Genomic DNA, 20,396 nt, shown 5'->3' with positions numbered 1-20,396 from the left:
TGTGCTTTTGTTGTGATGTTGTATCTACTATGTGTCCTATTTTCCATGTTTCATAATATTATATGAATTCACTTATATTCGCAACTGAACCACTGAAACAACTATATACCATAAGAACTCAAAACCACAAACTACTATGTACTCGCCATCATTTTGTTCCATGAAAGAATATGCCTCAAAGACCGGTGCGCGGAAACAACACGACACCACCACCGCCGCCGCCTCCGTCAGAGGTAGACTTTGGTGCATTACAGGCAGCAGCATCGGCTGCGGTCACCGCAGCATTGGCACATATTCATAATGGAAACAATGGTGGCGGTAATGGTCAAGGAACTAGAAGCTCAAACCAAAGAATGAACCAAGGGCCAACAAAATTATGCACCTACAAATATTTCTCAAATGCCAAACCTTAGACTTTCAATGGAACCGGTGGCATGATAGCCTTGAAGCACTGGATTGAAAAGACCGAGTTTGTCTTTGAAATATGCGAATGTTCGGAGGAAAGCAAGGTGAAGTTTGATGCCTGCATATTTGTTGACCAAGCCCTATTCTGGTGGAATGGTCATGTAAAGGCCATGACTTTGTCAGTCGCCAACACTATGCCTTGGGTAAAACTTACAGAGATGTTGATGGCAGAATACTGTCCCCATGGGGAAGTGCAGAAACTAGAACAAGAGTTATGGAATCTCACAGTGCAAAACTCAAACATCGAAGCGTACATCTCAAGATTCAATGAACTAGCCCTTTTGTGCCCGGGTATGATCACTTCGGAGGGAAAGAAGATTGAGCGGTTCATTTGGGGATTAAGTTCTCCAATCCAAGGAAACGTGGTTGCGGTAAACCCATAGACTTTTGACTGTGCGAAAAGGCTAGCTCAAAAGATTTACGACCATGGAAACAAGAAAGGAGCCAAAACTGCTAAGATTGAGACCAAAAAGGAAGAGAATAACAAGAAAAATGGGGACAACAAACGAAAGGGATGACAAAATCAGGAATCATCCAAAAAGCAGGAAATTGTGGCAGTTCACGTTGCTACCACTCAAGTTGCGCCAATACCAGCTGCTCCAGCCTCAACCACGCAAACCACTACCAGGCCAAACTCAGGAACTTTACCAAAATGTAACAAATGTAACTACCACCACCATGGCGAATGCAGAGAAATGCAGTGTACCCACTACAACTGCAAGGGACATACTGCCCGACACTGCAGATCTCAACCCCATCAGAACCAACAACCAAATAACAACAACAACAACAACAACAACAACAACGCTGGGGCCAATTACACTTGTTATGGATGTAGAGGTACTGGCCACTTTACGCAAAACTGCCCCAAAGCCAACAACCAAGGAGCAGGAGGATCAGGCAGGGTCCTGACATTGGGAGAAGGAGAGGTAGTTCCAGACTCGACGGTTGTTACTGGCACGTTTCCCCTCAACAACACTTACGCATGCATCCTATTTGATAGTAGGTCTGAGCGGAGTTTCGTGAGTAATAACTTCAAACACTTACTAAACCAACAACCCTAGAAGGTCATTTCAAATAAATTTGATGCCAGTAAATATTAGGATGAACGTTAGCATTAAATAACCACTCATTTCAAATAGATTTGATGCCAGTAAATATTAGGAGTTTTGATGTGATAATCGGCATGGATTGGTTAAGCCCCCACCATGCTGATATTATGTGTCACGAGAAGGTCGTTCGCCTTCACCTCCCCAACCACCAAACCCTAATAATCTATGGTGATAAACCTGACACCAATCTCCATCTTATCTCGTGCATCAAGGAACAAAAATGCCTGCACAAGAAAACGTATTCCTTCCCCGCCCATGTTGTGGATAAAACAAAAGAGGAAATAAACATCAAAGATATCCCAATGGCATGTGAATTTCCGGACGTATTTCCCGAAGACCTTCCGGGAATACCCCTAGAAAGACAGGTCGAATTTCGAATTGACCTAATACCGGGAGCCACATTAACTGCCAAATCACCCTATAGGTTAGCTCCCGCCGAAAAGCAGGAGTTATCAAGTCAATTAAGCGAAGTCTTATACAAAGGATTCATCAGGCCGATTTTCTCACCTTGTGGAGCTCCTGTCTTGTTTGTCAAAAAGAAGGACAGATCCTTCAGAATGTGCATCGACTATCGGGAGTTGAACAAACTCACTATCAAAAAATGATATCCACTCCCTCGGACTGAAGATCTATTCGACCAGTTTCAAGGAGCCAATTATTTTTCAAAAATAGATCTAAGGTCCGGTTATCATCATCTGCGAGTTCGGGAAGAAGATATTCCCAAGACTGCTTTCCGAACCCGATATGGTCATTACGAATTCGTTGTTATGCCTTTCGGTCTGAAAAATCTCCTGTTGCATTTATGGACCTCATGAATCGAGTATGCCGCCCATTCCTCGATAATTTTGTAATCATTTTCATTGATGACATACTCATATACTCTCGAAGTAAGGAGGAGCACGGTCAGCACCCATGCACAAGTTCGGTGAATTTATCTTATGAAATCCAAGATTCGCACCCCCTGTGCGTCCAGGTTGGATTTGAAGTAAAACCATAAACACAATCTTGTTAGCCTATCATGCATTCAAACTTATAAACTCACTTGATTATGATTTCCTAACAATGTGGGATTCATTCCTATATCCATGCATTTTGCTAACTTCGATTCTCAAATACCCAATTTTGATATCGATATCTCATTCACATATGCTCCATTTTGGACATACGATATATCATTTCAAAGCTCTCATGGAGTAGATTACAAACCCGCTTAGAGTAAATTATATATACAACATATGTATATATTTATATACGTCTAAAGTTAGTAAAAATACACATATTTATACTAGAATTTCCAACACCTCTTTCTCTCTCGTGTTACAACATCTATTGTAGATCCAAATACAACCAAAAAAGAAGACCAAATCCACCCTGTGCCTACAAGCTCGATACAACCTACATGAAAGCAATGAAAACCCAGGTGATACCCAAACGATACCCACCGGGTGTAATGTAAGGGGCATCAACAGACCTAATCCTAAATCAAGCCATCAAACTGAGCAAAATAAAGAATCCCATCCATAGATTGAAGCAAAGGTTGTTGATTGGAACACATGCAACACACATCAACCCAAATATTTAGAAAAGCACTGAAATCATAATCATTCATTTCAGTATAATCGCTTATAAACAAAAAAAGGTAATAAAAACTCATTGTAAAGATTGGATGCCGGAGATAAGAACAGTTTAATGAAATAGAAATTTGATATCGCAGAGAAGAGGAACACCTAAATACATATTGGTTCGGGTGAGATGAGCCTCTTTTATTTTTTTAATTATTAAAATATTAAAATAAATATTAAAAAATATAAAAATAAAAATGAAAAGGTATAATAGTTATTTGAATTTTTGGAGGGACCCAATATTATGAACATGCGATCACTCATCCAAAAAAGTTAAAAGTTATAAGTAACATATTAGAAATTGTTGGGTTTAAGATTAACTTGGAAAATGAGATTAAGTGTTTGTGATGGGATGTCTCTTTCCAATTTCTAAGTGGGGGGTCATACAGAAGTGCTTATTATATAAGCTGGTTACAAGTCGAACACATATTATTTATTAGAGCATTTAACACCTAAAAAAACACACAAAGTGACACAGATATGGATTTGCAGGTGAAGGTAGGAAAGGTAGGAGGTGTGGAAGATGTAGAATTGTCAGAACCCGTGAGCCCAATCGGACAGTACTTGAACAGCTCGGTGCTTTCTATTCACATTATCGGCGTCCTGGAGTTTGACAACCCCATTGATGACGCTTCAAGGCTTGCACTTTATATTATCGATGTCTTTCTTCCCATTAACCATCGTTTCTCTTCCATTATGGTAACATTTCTACTTCTTAATTTCGCTACTTTCCAGCTGGAGGTTTTAGGTTATCATCTCGATTTCTTTTTTCATGTTCATATGAGGTGCATGGGTTACGTTGTTTTGTAGGAACTTATAAGAAAAGTACCATTTCACCGTCCTAGTGCAAAAAAAATAACAAATTTCAATGCATTCAACCTTTTTGTTATATATTGATTACTATAACAACAATTTCATTAGCCCATAAGATAACCTAATAGTGGAATAATGACCCAATCTATTAATCAACTGAAACTATATGAGCTTTTAACACACATGGTGATAGCCGTCATTAAAGACAATACGATAAGATTTTTCTAACCATGTAAAATGGTAACATGTGTTATATTCGGATAAAATTATCATTAATTTAATACATTTGTTATCATTTCAAATGTGGAAGACAATATGTGGGAAGAAACGTAGGATAGGATGATATTTAATTTCTCCAATACAATTTCTATTTACCTTTGAATACTTGGCAAACGGTAAATAAATACTAAAAAGCCAGGCTATTATGGAAGTTAAAACCAATACTGACTAAAAGTAAAACCAATACAAACAGGGCTATTACTGAAATTCACATATTATATGCCATTTTTTGTTCTACGATTTGAACAGGTTGAAGACAAAGAAGAAGGGAAGCGCTGGAAGCGAGTCCAAGTGAAGGTGGAAGACCACATCGTAGTCCCTTCTTTTCCTGAAGCATTATCCCCCGAATCTTACGATCATTATTTAAGTGATTACCTATCAAATATCTCGATGGAACCTCTCCCACAAACACAACCGTTATGGGAAATTCACATCATCAAGTACCCAACAAGCAATGCATCTGGAAGCGTTGTTTTCAAGCTTAACCATGCACTTGGTGATGGTTACTCTATTATGGGTGCTGTCCTCTCTTGTCTACAAAGAGCAGATAATCCTTCTCTCCCCTTAACATTTCCAGTTATTCGGAAAACTCGCAAGCCTGAAAATGATCTCAAGAGCTTTTTTAGTGTTTTAGCATTGGGCCTGAGTGGTGCACGTAACTCGGTCTTGGATTTCGGTTGGAGCATCTTAAAGAGCAGTTTCTTGGAAGATAGCCGAACTCCCATACACTCTGGCAAAGAAGGAGTGGAGTTCAGGCCGATCAATATAATGACAATGACATTTTCTTTGGATCAAATCAAGCAAATTAAGTCCTCCTTGCAAGCGGTATGTATATGTTTACTTTCTTTTCATTTATTTATATACTATCATCCAAATATCCGTACGTTATGTACAATAAATTATATAGTTAAATTTAAACAACTATATGTTTTTGTAAAATCGTTTGTTATTCAAATTAAATACCATAAAATAACAATAATAATAGCACTAACAATAAATTACTTGTTTATTGTTTATGTATAAAATTGTAACCGTTCTATATAACATGAAAAAATAAATAAACTTTATAATCCATCTACTCACTTGCCTCTACCAAGGGTAAATTATTAAAATTAAATATAATTTTTCGCTTTATGTAACTTTTAACTTTTGTTATAATTAATTTATTTAAAAGTAAATTATTTGACAATTTATTAATTTTGATTATGATGATTATTTAAAATATCAATAATTGGTTGTAAGGAACGCAAATCAACTTATAATATTATGTTATTATTAATATTGATTAACGTTAATTAATTTTAAAACTACTAATTATTAGTAAAAAAATTATAAAGTGCTACCTTACATTAAGTAACAACTTTAAAATAATTATTGACAAAATATAATGTATCATTTTCACAAACAAGGTTTTCATTATTAAGTAAGGTAAAACATAATTTTTATAAAAACCCAAGTTAGGAAGACTCATTTGTTCCAAAATACCATTGTATGAAAATAAAAGGAATATAATAAATGCGGAATCTCCAATGCTGATGATAAGTGTGTATAGTCACGTCTTTGCCTTTTCAAGATCACCAATGGTACCTGAAAAGATTTAATCCACAACTATAAGTCAAAACTTAGTGAGTTCCCCTAAAATATGACACACCATTATACACATACAATGCATGAACACATACGAGCCTTCAGTCCGACTGGACCGCCTCATGAGGCATATAGTATACATGGACTGCTCACCTGGGCATCAAATCCACGACTGGTCTGTCTCCTATGACTACTATATACAAATATTTTGCACCTGGCCTACAACACACCACTGGCCCATGCAGGTATCTTGGCCTATTGCACAAAGCAGGAAAGTCACAACCTACCACCTAATATGTAGACTTATAAATCAAACAAGAACATAAACACAAACAACTATGTACACTGGTCTACCTGTCTAACAACTCACTACCGTATACCGAGCCTTATACAACAATCTACGTCGCCATTGGATGATCACTAATGAATGGGTGACTATATGTAATCAGAGGTTAGATAGATAGTCGAACACGTGTTCCCACTCTAGAGCCACAATCAAACAAGGAACAAGCAACAAAAATCCTAGATCAAGAGTTCTCAGGTTATCCTACATGACTGCATACAACCCCTAAGGAACTTAACTAGACAATCACCGACCTTAGGTACTCTAACCAGCATATCACTATTCATATATCCTAACATACAATGATATATACTATAACACATAGTATAGTGAGGAAACTCACCTGAATCAAAGACACAAGGAACAAAATAACACAGACAATCCCTGTACTAATCTCTCCTGCGAATTGACTAGCACCAAAAAGAAAGATCCTAAATCAACAACCCACTTCCTTCAAGCTTGACCCAATGTTAAACTAATTAAAAGTCAATGGTCAACAATTACCTAAGTTAATTCTCACCAAGGCGTGGAGACCTCTTAGCTATGTCGTGGGCATGCCATGGCAAGATAGATGTGATGCAGAGTACCAACACCTTGTGGCCACTGGTAGATTGTCATAGTCTTCACTGAGAGCTTAATCCTTTAAGCTATTTGTTCATACTTTCCAGGACTCTTTTTACATAAAATACATCATAAAAATCATTTCTTTATAGACATGCATGTCCAATGCATGCCCTTTTCCGAACTAGGTCACTAATGATAGAAATGAACTCCAAAACGCATGCATGAGACTAAGTACTCTATAGATCATTAGATTTGGAACATATAACCACAAATGGACTTCAAGGATCTATAGTGTTTCCAACTTTATGGAGTCCACCCACTTAAACCACCTTGAATTATTAAGAATAAGGTTCTAAGCCTAGATTTAAAAAGAATAGTACATAAAGATAGAAACATGGAGACTTACCAAAAGTCCAAAAGATGTACAAAAAGGTGGTGAAGAGGCTTACTTGTTGTATCTTTGCTGAAAGGTCACCTCTCCTTCTACAAGTTACAATCTGAGGCTTAGCACTTCAAAAACACCACAACCATATGAAGAACACTCAAATGAGGCTAGGGTTTTCAAGATAATAGGGTGGAGACTCGAGAGAATGACCTAACCCTGAATTTAAGGTCCTTATATATTCATAAAACCCTAAAAGTCGTGGGCTTAGGCTATATTAGCTGCCACATCATTGCATTCCTCTTTCCACGTCATGGCAGCCATCAAGAAATACATTCTAATAATGGACATGTCACGTCGTGGTTTTCCATACACCACGTCGTGGCACCTGGCTTTTCCAAAAACCTTATCTTGACGCCTTTAAGTCCTCAATTGATCTATTATGGAAATAGGTGTTACAAAAAATTTGAAAAGTCATACAAGTTTCAAAACATTATGTTGCAAGTAAAATTGGCTTCATTTCTAGTGTACAAGGGAAATGCTTGTGTGTTGCCAGAAATACAATAACATGCCAATAACATTGATACATATCAATATTAAATACAATCATGATTTTGTTATTAGTTTTGAGTTGACAATTCTTACACTACTTATTAAAGGCTTATAGCCCAAGAGAATTAGATGTTGGAGGAAAGTAGTCAATTAGTTGTAGGTTAAGGATTGTAGTATTTCTATAGACAATGTAAGTATTTTAGGTTTAGGTAGAAAGTGTTTATGTGTGTAACGTCCCAAATTTTCAAACCAATATTTTTCATTTTAAAAAAGAATTGTTATTCAAAATCAGTTTTCGAAAAGTATATTAAAACATCCATTTGATCAAAACATGTCATACCAGGTACAAAAGCAGAGTAATAACAAATCATAGTAAAATCTTATCAGCGGAAGTCTTCAAAAACAAATTATATAGATGCGGTACAGTCAGACCGTACTCTTCCGCTTTGTACTAAACAACCTGAAAAACATTCAAATTTAACGAGTAAACACAAAGCTTTGTGAGTTCCCCAAGATACTACATACATATATGAATGTAATGATCCCAACATGGTTTTATACTCACTTCCATCATTGTAGTCCCACTTCGATGATCCTACGATAGTATTACATATAATTGTTATGGTCCCACCATAGTGTTTCATACTAGTGTTACGGTGCCAACATAGTCTTTCATACTAGTGCTATGGCACCACCATAATCTTTCATACAACAGCTATGGTACCACCATAGTCTTTCATACAAAAGTCACAACGACAAACTATTAAATTAAAAAAGCGCATCCCGACACCTCAGTAGGCACGATGTCCTCAACATCTAAACAACTTTTGATATTTAAGTCCTTAATCCTATAAGACTTAAGCTCCAAATTTCCAGAATACAATGAAATAATGTCCTAACACATAAAGTTTCTAACTTTCTCCATTTACATGTCCCAAACATCACCAACTCTAAACCTAGGTCTAAAGGGACCAAAATATAACCAAATCCTTGCATGACACAAAATACAAGAAAATAATAATTTATTAGTGCCACAAAGTGTCTATAATACCTAAAATTATAACCTTTAGACTCAGATTTGTCTAAACTCCATTCAAATACCATTAAAGGGATGAAAAAAGCATACCAACCTAGATATAACATGAATAAGCCATAAAGTATGAACTCAAATACTTACAAATCTTGATAGAGTCATAAGAAGGTAAAAATTTCAGGTTTTGCTTCATTTGATACCAAAGATGAAATCAACTTCATCAAACCTATCGAAATATCACACACTTAAGCCTAACACAAAAGAAATGAAGGCTAGGATTTTATAGAAACGTTTTTGGGGAATGGAGATTGCCAAATAAGGCACTCTAAGGGTTAACATCCTTATATATGGTTAGATTAAAGCTTAGGGTTTTCTGTAAACAACGATTACGCGCCGTGATCTCCAATTAAGGCACGCCACACATAAAGATTTTCCTTCATACAACGACATTAAAACTCATGTGTCGTACTTTTAGGTTTTCTCCCAAAAACCTACATTATTATATTCTTTTTTCTTAATATGAGACAATTCCGTAAACATGTGTTAAAATTTGCATCTATTTGAACTAGATGTCGTCCTGAAAATCCAATAAAATATGCATTCGAAAAATAACTTACAATACTTCTCACACATTTCCTCTTGGGGTTTTCCAAGACCATTCACAATTTCACTTGTCATGCCACTACATTCCCATTAAGTCAATCAACTTAGTTTAGCATCCCAAAGCAAGAATCAGTTTAGTCTGAAACCTTTGAAGCTAATCCCCCAGACTGAAGATCATCACTCAGACATGAAAGTCAATTGTCCTTGAACAATCCAGTCATAACAACTCAAATAGGTAGAATCCCATATACATGCCTAGAAAGATTTGACTGCACGATTGACCTTTCGATAAGTCAACACTATTCAACATGCATAACATATCACATATTCAAGCACTAAAGACCCATTGTGGCCTTCCAAAAAAATCATATGGTCCCTTCGTACTCCCTAATACAATTGTTATGGCTTGACCATAGTCTTACTATAATTTCTATGTTTCAAACATAGTCTTCTACAATTGTTATGGTCCAATCACAGTCTTCCAACAATGGTTATGGTCCTATCATAGTCTTCCTATAATTGTTATGGTTTGATGATGGTCTTTTTATAATTATTATGGTCCAACCATAGTTTTCCCACCGATCCTCACTCATGAACTCTTTGGTCAAAACCTTTCCACTCACATTTAACAGAGTTGCAACCATGGAAATTCCTTAATATACCCTATGATTACAAAACTTTGTTCATCTTTAATTGAAAGCATCATCTTCCATGTTACATTTCTCCGGAGGACAAATCATCTTTTAGCCCCAACACTTCACTGCATTCACTTATATCCATAATCTACTCACAACGTCCAGTTAGAGTCCTACCTAGTCTCATATCCAGGTCAAAGTGACTATTAAACATCAATCCACTAAATGAAACATTGTCCATAACTAACTGCACAAAAGCACCAAAACCGTGTAAAATTTAAACAGATTATCATCAATATTCGGCTATCCTAAAAATCACTAATTCAAGAAGAAATTTACATGAACTCCTACTTCCTTGTTGCTTCAAACCTAAACTTGGTTGACCAAATTTCCATCTTGGGTTATGAGGCATTCGAAAACTAAACCTCCAATGACTTTAAAGCTACACTTGAAGAAGTTGATCTAGGGTCATTTCATTAATAGATCCTCTACTACCTCATGTAAAAGATCCTTATGCTCCTCTTTAGTTCTCGAACAACTTAGATATTAATGATAAACATTATAACCATTTAAAATGTATGATGAGGTAAACAAACACACCCTAAGTTATTATCATTAAGATACTAACTATAAAATAATTATTTTATAATATTGTAAAACATTTATATAAATCTTTATTGTCATTCTAACTATTATTATTATTATTATTAATATTATTATTATTATTATTATTATTATTATTATCATTATTATTATTAATTGATAAATAATCATTTGTTTGAAGTTGGTTATCCTGATTATCAAAAGTCTTATGTATTATAAAATATTCTTTTACATCAAACTAAAAATCTTACATATTAAAGAAGATAATGGTGTCTCAAATTGGTTATCCTGATTATCAAAAGTCTTATGTATTATAAAATATTCTTTTACATCAAACTAAAAATCTTACATATTAAAAAAGATAATGTTGTCTGAAATTCAGTTTTTCTATGGTTAATCACAATGGTAGGTCATGTACTAAATCTTTATCTTTTAGTTATGTCGTTTATTATTAATCTTTATCACTTGCATGGTTGTTATTACACAAAAACTCCAGATATAAATGTCACTTCATGACATGATTTTGGTACCACAACATTATTGTATCTTTAGTTGGCATGTCTACTACGGAAGACTCCAATGCGGGTTGTCACTTTTTGTTCAACAATATCCGCCTGAGTCTTAGTAGTAGTCTTCCCTCTTCCCTTAACTTCTCCAAAAAAGTCTGTTGTTTTCTTGAAAAATCCCCTGATAGTGAACATCCACTCTATTTTCCTTGTAATTTCTATAAGAATTTTTGCTCATGCTTGGGGATATTCCACTGTGGTTAAAATAATTGACAAAGTCCTAGGAGCATTGATTATTCGGGATCAAACCGAAGAATAATTTCTGATCAAGTTTGTCCATAAAGTATACAACTCCTAAAAATTTGGAATGGGAGAAGTTGGTTTATTTCAACATCGATAGAAGCAAAGTCTAAGGTTAGTCTATGAAGATAGCTATGAATTAGAGCAAAGGCGAAGCGAGAAAATCTTTGGAATGGATTCTTTATAATACAACTTTTCAAAGTACAAATGACTTTTAGGATTGGCACGGGAAAACTGCAATAAAGTCTTTATATAGTGTTCTCATAATCGATTTACTAATTATATTTTTTTATTCAATTAAGTCCCACATACCGGTAATCGTATTCAATTTAACCTTTTGACCCGTGCAACAGGTCATCCAATTTTCAAAAATTATATTTTTGGCTCAGATTTTAAAATTTATTACAACTTTGGTCCAAAATTTACGCTTTTGGCCCATTTTTTAAATTTTGTTACAAATTTGGTCCAAAAATTACATTTTTTGCCCAAATTTCAGAATTTTATTATGAATTCATCATAACTTTCATCTTCTTACAATTTTTTTTCTCAAAAATTTGTTTCGAATATGTTTTTTCTTTATAAACTCATATTTATACAACAAAACGTATTTTCACATAATAATCTTATATTTTCTATATAAAAAGTTTTTTTAAAAAGTTTTTCGTTTATGAAATATCTACTTATAAAAGTAGGTTTGGATTATTTCTGTGCTTTCTCTTAAAAAATCAATTATGAAATTAAAAGTAACCCTAAATTAAACTATTAAATTATAGTTTGTCGTTATTTGTTCTATAATCACATTTATAGGATAAATAGTGTCAGTTTTTAATTGTAGTTCATGGAAAATTTCATTTTATACCTAAGACTAAGAATGTGGAATTTGTAGATATTTAATTAACAATAAATATGTTTCATTACATTATATATCCTTTTAACTGTTTTATTTGTTTTAAATTAAATAAAATTTGTTAAACCTCAATTACCATATTTACACCATGTAATTAAATAAATTTATTTGTTAGCATTTGGTCATAATCGAATCTTATATAATTTTTTTTAATAATATAACTAATACTACCAACCAATCTAAATTTATTTTACCATTGATCAACAACCTAAAAACTAAAATTACATTATATATGAAAGTTTAGAATATATATATATATATATATATATATATATATATATATATAGGTATATTTATATATATATATATATATATATATATATATATATATATATAAATATATAGATATATTTTTATAACTTTTTAATAAATATATTATCTAAATAAAACATATCCATTTCATAACACGTGTCCGATCTAGGTTGTGATTATTTTATTGCCAATGAATCTCTTCTTACTTGAATTGTTTATAATCTTGTATTTCCTTTCTTTTTTAATGTCTATTATATGGAATACCAGCTGCAATTTATTATCGATAAACATGTTTTTAGGGGAGTGAAAAAATGACCAAAAACACAATAGCAACACAAATATATAAAATATTATAAATATCAATAACAGAACATAATACTTTAATTAAAGTTCTAAAGAATTTACACATAACTTTGACAAACAATAACTTAATAGTATAATTTACGGCTACTTTTAATTTCTTAATTGATTTTTTAAGAGAAATCACAAAAATAATCTAAACCTATTTTTCTAAGTAGATATTTCATTTAAGATTTTTGTGTGAAAATATGTTTTTTTTTTTTTTTTTTTTTTTGTAGAAATATGTGTCTATAAAGAAAAAACATATTAGAAACAAATTTTTGAGAAAAAAGTTGTAAAAAAAAAACTAAAGTTTGGATGAATTCATAATAAAATTATAAAATTTGGCAAAAAGGGTAATTTTTGTACCAAATTTGAAACAAAGTTTAAAATCTAGGCCAAACGTGTAAACTTTTTACCAAATTTATAATAAATTTTGAAATCTAGGCCAAAAATGTAATTTTTAAAAGTTGGATGACCTGTCAACAGGGTCAAATGGTTAAATTGAATACGATTATCGGTATTTAGGACATAATTGAATAAAAAAAAATATATAATGACTAAATCGATCATGAGGCTAATATGTAAGGACTTTATTGTATTTTTCCGGATTAGCACATAGGAAATTTTCTTTACTAAGTAAGTAATTATTCGACACTCATAGGTCTCTCATATGTTTCCAGTCTTTATTGTGATGTTTTATCTTGTATTTTTTTTCTTATTCTCAAAGGGTTGTAAATGTAAATTATTCTTATTATAAATTATGGGCTTCTCCTCCGGTATTTGATATTGAGACACTTTCTGTCATGGTATTATTTGCCTAAAGATCCTATCTTTCCTCCTTACCTTCTCTGCACTTTTTTTCCTCTTCTAATCCATGGCAGGTTCCACCTCCACTAACACCCTCCTCCCCATTAACACTCTTAAGCATCTCATAAATCTTCGCCTTTCCCTGTCAAAGTCTTTGTTAAGGAAGATTCAACTTATTCCTCTCCTCACACATCAAAATATGTTGACCTCACCTCCTGTGCTCCGCCCACAGAACTCCTCGTTGATGAAAAATCCTCCCCTAATTTGGTGTACTCGGCATGGCTTGTTGTTAATCAACACAATGTTATCATCCTCCATGCCTCTCTCACTTAAGACATCTTCTTAAAAATTATTAGTCTAGAGACTGCTCGAGAAATACGGGTTGCCTTTGAGACGGCCTACATTAACTCTTCTGTCAAGCGTATTCAAAACCTATGCAATCAGCTCTACTAACTATCTAAAGACGCCTCGATTGTTACTGATTATAGTCATAGGTTCAAGACCATTTGTGATCAGTTATGAGTGATTGGTTATCACATAGAAGAATCTGATAATGTCCATTGGTTTTTGTGTAGCATTGGCGGATCCTTTGAAACCTTTTCAACTGCGACTCGAGCCTCTCAGTCACCCCTTCTCTTTCGCGATCTTCTTGCGCAAGTAGAGGGGTACAAGTTGTTTCTCAAGTCCATTTATGGGTCCACCACAACACCTGTTATGCTTGCTACTTAGTCTCGTGATACTATCTCTAACCGGGTTCGTGTTGGTCGATCCTCCCATGACGGTCAGGGTACGTGGTCGATGTCCACCGCACTTCCAATTGTGTCACACAAACGATCATTATGCTAATGTAATCCATTGTGTTGCCACCTATGTCATGCATGCTCCCACCTCTGATGTTGATTTCCCCAAAGCTTTTCATGCCCAAAGTCATTTTTCTTCCACCGGACGGGATTGGTATGTTAATTCCAATGCGACAAGCCATATGCCATCTTCTTCTTCGTCGTTGACTCAACCCACACCATATTCGGGCACCAACCACGTTACCTTTGGGAATGGTTAGGTTCTTCCCATCTCACATGTTGGCGACTCCTCTTTTAAAAATAGGGAAATTTTCATATATATATATATATATATATATATATATATATATATATATATATCATTTTAAACTTTAAGTGTTATATCAATATCCCTATAAACTTTAAAATTACATATATATCCATCTAAAACTATAAATATTACATTTATATCCAAAATCATTTTTTAATTAGCATTATATAAAATTTATATTAAAGAACTTAACTAAAATTTGAAATTATATATGAGTTTACCAAAATACCCTTCACAAATTACGTTCTGAAAAAAAAAAATCCCTAGCCAGATTACGTATATCTCTTCAATCAGTTAAGGCACCTTCAATGTTTATAGTCTTCTTCATCATGTATCCCGTCTCCATGAATATAATCGGTTCGCATCTTCTTACTCAGAACAAAAGCGGTAATGTCGTATCCTCTTAGAACCATGTGTAAATTGTAATAGCAAAAACCTAAAGAACAATAATTTATTTACCTGCATTAAAAGCATAACAACGCAAATATAACCTTTACAACTTCTGTCAATTAAGTTGGACACTAGGGAATCACCATTGGGTCCGATATTTGTATAGATTTTCAACAAATTACATTGTCTAAATTAATCATTCCTTGCATTTGATGTTTTTCTATTAGATAGATTAGATTAGGAAGAGGGTCGCTACTAGTAGCAACTAGAAGTTACCCATTCTTGTGGAGGAATGTAGGATCTGATAAGGCTATGATATTACGAAGTTACGCATTCTTGTGGAGGAATGTAGGATCTGATAAGGCTATGATATTAACGTGAATGTGGTCATAACGTCAATGTGGTAACTACTAGACATGTTATTTAACCTTAATATACACTATCATTAAACATTGAAAATTTTGCAAATATTGTTAATATCGTGAATTGCTTGGACGCTAATTTTCCAAAGACAAAATAATCACAATTTTTTTTCAAAGATCCAAAAACAATAACCTGAAACCAAAACAATTTCAGTAATGTTCATGCTAATGTACTTTAAAATCGACTGTGAACTAAAGATTTGAATTTTACCCATATTGATTTGGTCATCACTGTGCCAATATCATTCAACAAGTTCATATACTTCTCCCTCTAATAAAGGATGCCCAAAGAACTTCCTCTCTTCTTTTACCTTAGGCGATGTCGACTGCCTGCTGCAACGGAGCCATGATGCCTGTCCACTCACCGGGAAGAACGACGTTGCAGAGAATAAAGGGAGAAAAAAAAAGCCACACTAGGAGAAGAAAGATGAGTAAAAGAACACGATTTGAAGCTTTTCAAATCCCTAATCCTAATTAAATGGTTTAGTCTTAATTTTGTATTTAGATAGGGTATTTTAGTAACACTATATGTGATTTTGAATTTTAGATAAATTTTTTAATATTATATTACTTTAGTTTTACTTAAAATATAAGTTTGGATATATATATATATATATATATATATATATATATATATATATATATATATATATATACACTAGCCGTTTACCCGTGCAAAGCGACGGGTGCGGATCAACAAAATGACATAAAAAAGTTGTTAAACAAAATGACGAACATATAAAGATTTCTTATAGCTGGGCTAGGATTAAACGTAAGACATTTTTGGGCTTATTCGATTTTAATAGAAAGAAAAAAAAGGATGAGGTAGCGAGCATTAGAGAGAACCAAGGTTTTGCGGTCAATGACAAAGTATTCATGATAGACGAATGCTAGATCAATGCGCCACTTCCAGTTTATATGAAATGTTTTATAACGTATACATCGTATTAGACCGATTCAAATGGATATGAAGAACACTTGGTCAAACTTTGACCTATTCAAAATCTTATCATCATGTTATTTGAATTTTTCATTATTATTGACAGATTCAGTATTTAGCGATTCAATTGGGATATGAGAAATACTTGGTCAAAGTTTGACCCATTCAAAATCTTATCATCATCATCTTATTTGACTTTTTCATAAATGTTGACCGTATAAGATTTAGTATTTACCGATTCAATTGGATATGAGGAACACTTGGTCAAACTTTGACCCATTCAAAATCTTATTATCATCATCTTATTTGACTTTTTCATAAATGTTGACCGGATAAGATTTAGTATTTACCGATTCAATTGGATATGAGAAACACTTGGTCAAAATTTGACCCATTCAAAATCTTATCATCATCATCTTATTTGACTTTTTCATATTTAACCCATTCAATTTGAAGATAAGCTTAGAAAACCTATTCAAAATCTGTCTTTGACCGGATAAGATTTATTATTCTCTGATGCATAAAATTATTTTATATGATGCTTAAAAGCTTGTACCTTTTAAAATTCAGCAAAATCTTGTAAATATTTTTTAAGGTATATATATATATATATATATATATATATATTATAGTTCTAGAATTTAAAATTTTATAAGGACATTGACGTAATACTTAAAGTTTAGAAGGATATATATATGAAATTTTACAAATTTTTTAATATTATATTAGGTTAGTTTTAATTAAAATATAAGTTTGGATATATATGTAAATATTGCAAGTTTTGTAAAACATAAGGATCATCTCTATAATTTTCACTAATAATAATATATTAACCAAGATAATAAATAATTATAAAAAGAAGGACTATTACAAGGATCATAATCTTACAAAAGCTAAAATTTCCTATGGAAACATGTTGGAAACAAAATGTTCAAAGAATTGTTGAATTGTAATAATTTGCAAGGCACATAATGTTAATGATTAAAAAACCAATCAACAATTAGTGATAGGGGCTTTTAGATCCTTCCCATTTATTTATCATGAAATAAATGCTCATAATTAGAAATCTATTTTTCCTAGGTATATTTTCCAACTTGCTGCTCTGTCTTATATTTCTGAATGTAAATTTATTGTTTCAAACAGACAGTAAATGATGTAGTTTGTGGAATGATTTTCCTGGGGATAAGATTGTACATGGAAGAAACAAGTGAAGAAACAGGAAGTACAAGGTCTACGGCTTTGGTGGTGCTTAACACTAGATCTATTAGTGGTTACAAGTCTGTGGATGAAATGCTTCAAAATCAGGAAGCTAAAAGTCTATGGGGAAACCAATGTCTTTTCTTGCACATTCCATTACCAGAGCTTCACCAAAATGGCAATCCTTTGAATCCGCTTAATTTTGTTCAAGAAACACAGAATGTCGTCAAAAGGATGAGAAACTCCTTTGCTGTTTATCTCAATGGAATGCTACTTGAATCTATAAGAAAATTTAGAGGTCTAGAGGTATGTCTACATCATGCATTAGCTCTCAAGCGTACTCATATTTTTCTATCCATCTGAATTTAAGTTGCTCTGAAATGTTAAGGCAACCTCTCGATACGTTCATAGAACCCTAAAGAATTCAAGCATACTGGTGACAAATGTGATTGGGCCAATTGAGAAAATAACTCTTTCTAATCAAACGGTTAAAGGAATGTATTTTATGGGAGTGAATTTCCCACAGGTATCATCAATTTTTTGTTTCTAGTTTATTTTTAGTCCATTTTAATAATTTAGCGTGCTAAATACCGGATCCATGCATATTATGTCATTACTAAAACTATGAAGAATGTTTTCCGTTGATAACTTCTGGCAGAGTCTTACTGTCACAATAATAAGTTACATGGACCAGTTGAGGGTTGCAGTAGGTGCTGAAAAAAATTTCATAGATCATGTGAAGTTTCGTACATGCACTGAGAGGGCATTCAGTATGATTTTTGATGCTGCAGTTAAGCCTAATTGACATGAATGTTCTTACAAATGTCTTGATCCATGGATTTCGTTAGTCACCTGTTCAATAAACATTGATTTTCCTACAAGACAGTCATGTCTTGATTACATATTGGCGTGATTATAATGTAATATGTACTATCACTCTTGTTTCATTATTGAATGTTGAACTTATTATTATTATTTATGTTTTTGCTTTTGCGTTATTTATTGGGGTGATTACATGTATTCGCTGCCTTATTGAACATAGGTACTTTCCACAAATCTCTTTGAAATACATCGGCAGGGCTTGTAATTAGCTTGAATTCTGTGATTAAGAGTCTTGATCAATCTTTCTTAATCCATCTCCAATGTTTTAGACTATTTAATTGATTGTCATTCCTCTCAATCACACAAATTTACCCGATTCAAATTTACACTCCATTAAATCCATATGAGTTCAATGCATTTTAATCATTTTAATATATATATATATTGTGGCAACCCGATATTTCAACTCCTTGTAAGGACCAGAATGGGTCAAGTATTGTAACCGCTTCTAAGTAATAAAATTTACTTTCATAATAAAACGTACAAATAGTTCTATTTAATTTCCTTCTATGATTAAATGTCTTTGAACCATGATCGTATGTGAAAAGAACGCCCAAATCCGACTTCATATAGCGAAGATGTGATTTTTCCAAGTTCGGCTTAGCAACAGACCGCTAAAAACTCGAATCGGAGATCGAGCGACTTTTGGCCGGAATGACCTAAACGAGAATCGAAGGTCTCGACAATGGTATTCCAGCGGTAAAAAGTCTGGCAAAAACCGACATCAGATAAAGAAGTTATGAATTTTCTAAGAAATTCCTTAAACACGATGGATTTTTAATAAATAATAAAAATATAATTTTGGAATTTGCCGACGGTGTCTAAACGAAAGTTGTAGAGCGTAGTCTCACCTACGCAAGGCTATAAAGACCATCGAAAACGGAGTTCGTATGAAGAAGATATGGATTTTTGAAGTTTATTAAATATATTATTTATTTATTTAATTCAAAATTCGGATATTATCCGAAGGGGAGTCAGCATCCTCCTCCGAAGTACGCGCTGCGTACTCCTGTACGCCCCGCGTAACCGAGAGGATTGGCCTCGGATCGTCCACGTCGCCATATCCGAGGAATCCGATCCATCCGACCCGTCCGACCCGTGCGACCCGACGTCCCATCCGACCCGGCGTCCCATCCGACCCACCTCCCCAGCAACCCGTCCCATCCGACCCGAGAACCCAACAACCCGTCCCATCCGAACCGAGGCAGTCGAGGCTTCGGTCATGCATGACGTACGCGTACGCAGCGCGTACGAGCGTACGCCCCGCGTACCGAGGCAGACCAGCCTTCCTATAAATAGAATGCGAGGGTTTCCAAAGAAAGGGTTCATTTCTCTTCTCTCTCTCCCAACTTTGCCTCGTTTTCCGTGTCCGTTCAAACCCGAAGCTCTGGTCTTTTTGGCTCAAGTCCCGAAGGTCGATTTTACTCCCGAGATTCCCGAGAATCCCGAGGAAAATCCGTTTCCCGAGACGAAACTCTGCCCGGTTTTCCATCTCGCTATCTTCAAACTTTCAAGTGAGTTTCATATCCCTAAATCAACCTTTTTAATTAGTCTAAATACTTTTATATGCTTTCAAAGGGGGGGATTACAAGTAAAACACACGAGTATTATCGTGCGTTACATAAAGAAATTCTTTTATATACTGTTATATATTCAAATCACATGCGATTTATAAACATTTAAAGGAACTTATATATATATGTATATATGTATATATATAACATATGTCACAATAGCATTTTCCCTTT

At 33.9% G+C, this 20,396-nt stretch overlaps 1 protein-coding gene across 1 annotated transcript; it reads left to right on the top strand.

Moving 5' to 3' along the window:
• Positions 1-3,624: 3,624 nt before the first annotated feature.
• On the top strand, positions 3,625-18,764 carry LOC145070233 (wax ester synthase/diacylglycerol acyltransferase 4-like). Its single transcript, XM_079017170.1, has 5 exons — positions 3,625-3,898; positions 4,541-5,116; positions 17,713-18,072; positions 18,155-18,292; positions 18,425-18,764. Exons 1-5 carry the CDS (start codon positions 3,680-3,682, stop codon positions 18,569-18,571), a joined length of 1,440 nt encoding a protein of 479 aa, XP_078873296.1. The 5' UTR covers positions 3,625-3,679; the 3' UTR covers positions 18,572-18,764.
• Positions 18,765-20,396: the final 1,632 nt, after the last annotated feature.

This window comes from Lactuca serriola, chromosome 8, assembly GCF_051521515.1.
Source record: "Lactuca serriola cultivar US96UC23 chromosome 8, Lser_US96UC23_V15, whole genome shotgun sequence".
Classification (NCBI taxonomy): domain Eukaryota; kingdom Viridiplantae; phylum Streptophyta; class Magnoliopsida; order Asterales; family Asteraceae; genus Lactuca; species Lactuca serriola.
Note: the sequence above shows the minus strand (reverse complement) of the source record. Positions and strands in the feature narration are given on the sequence as shown.

Bases quoted from the DNA above. Each gene is read 5' to 3' on its own strand.
- LOC145070233 (XM_079017170.1), top strand. From the start codon at position 3,680: ATGGATTTGCAGGTGAAGGTAGGAAAGGTAGGAGGTGTGGAAGATGTA. The intron at 5,117-17,712 runs GTATGTATATGT...TGTTTCAAACAG, and splicing joins TTAAGTCCTCCTTGCAAGCG to ACAGTAAATGATGTAGTTTG. The intron at 18,293-18,424 runs GTATCATCAATT...AACTTCTGGCAG, and splicing joins TGGGAGTGAATTTCCCACAG to AGTCTTACTGTCACAATAAT.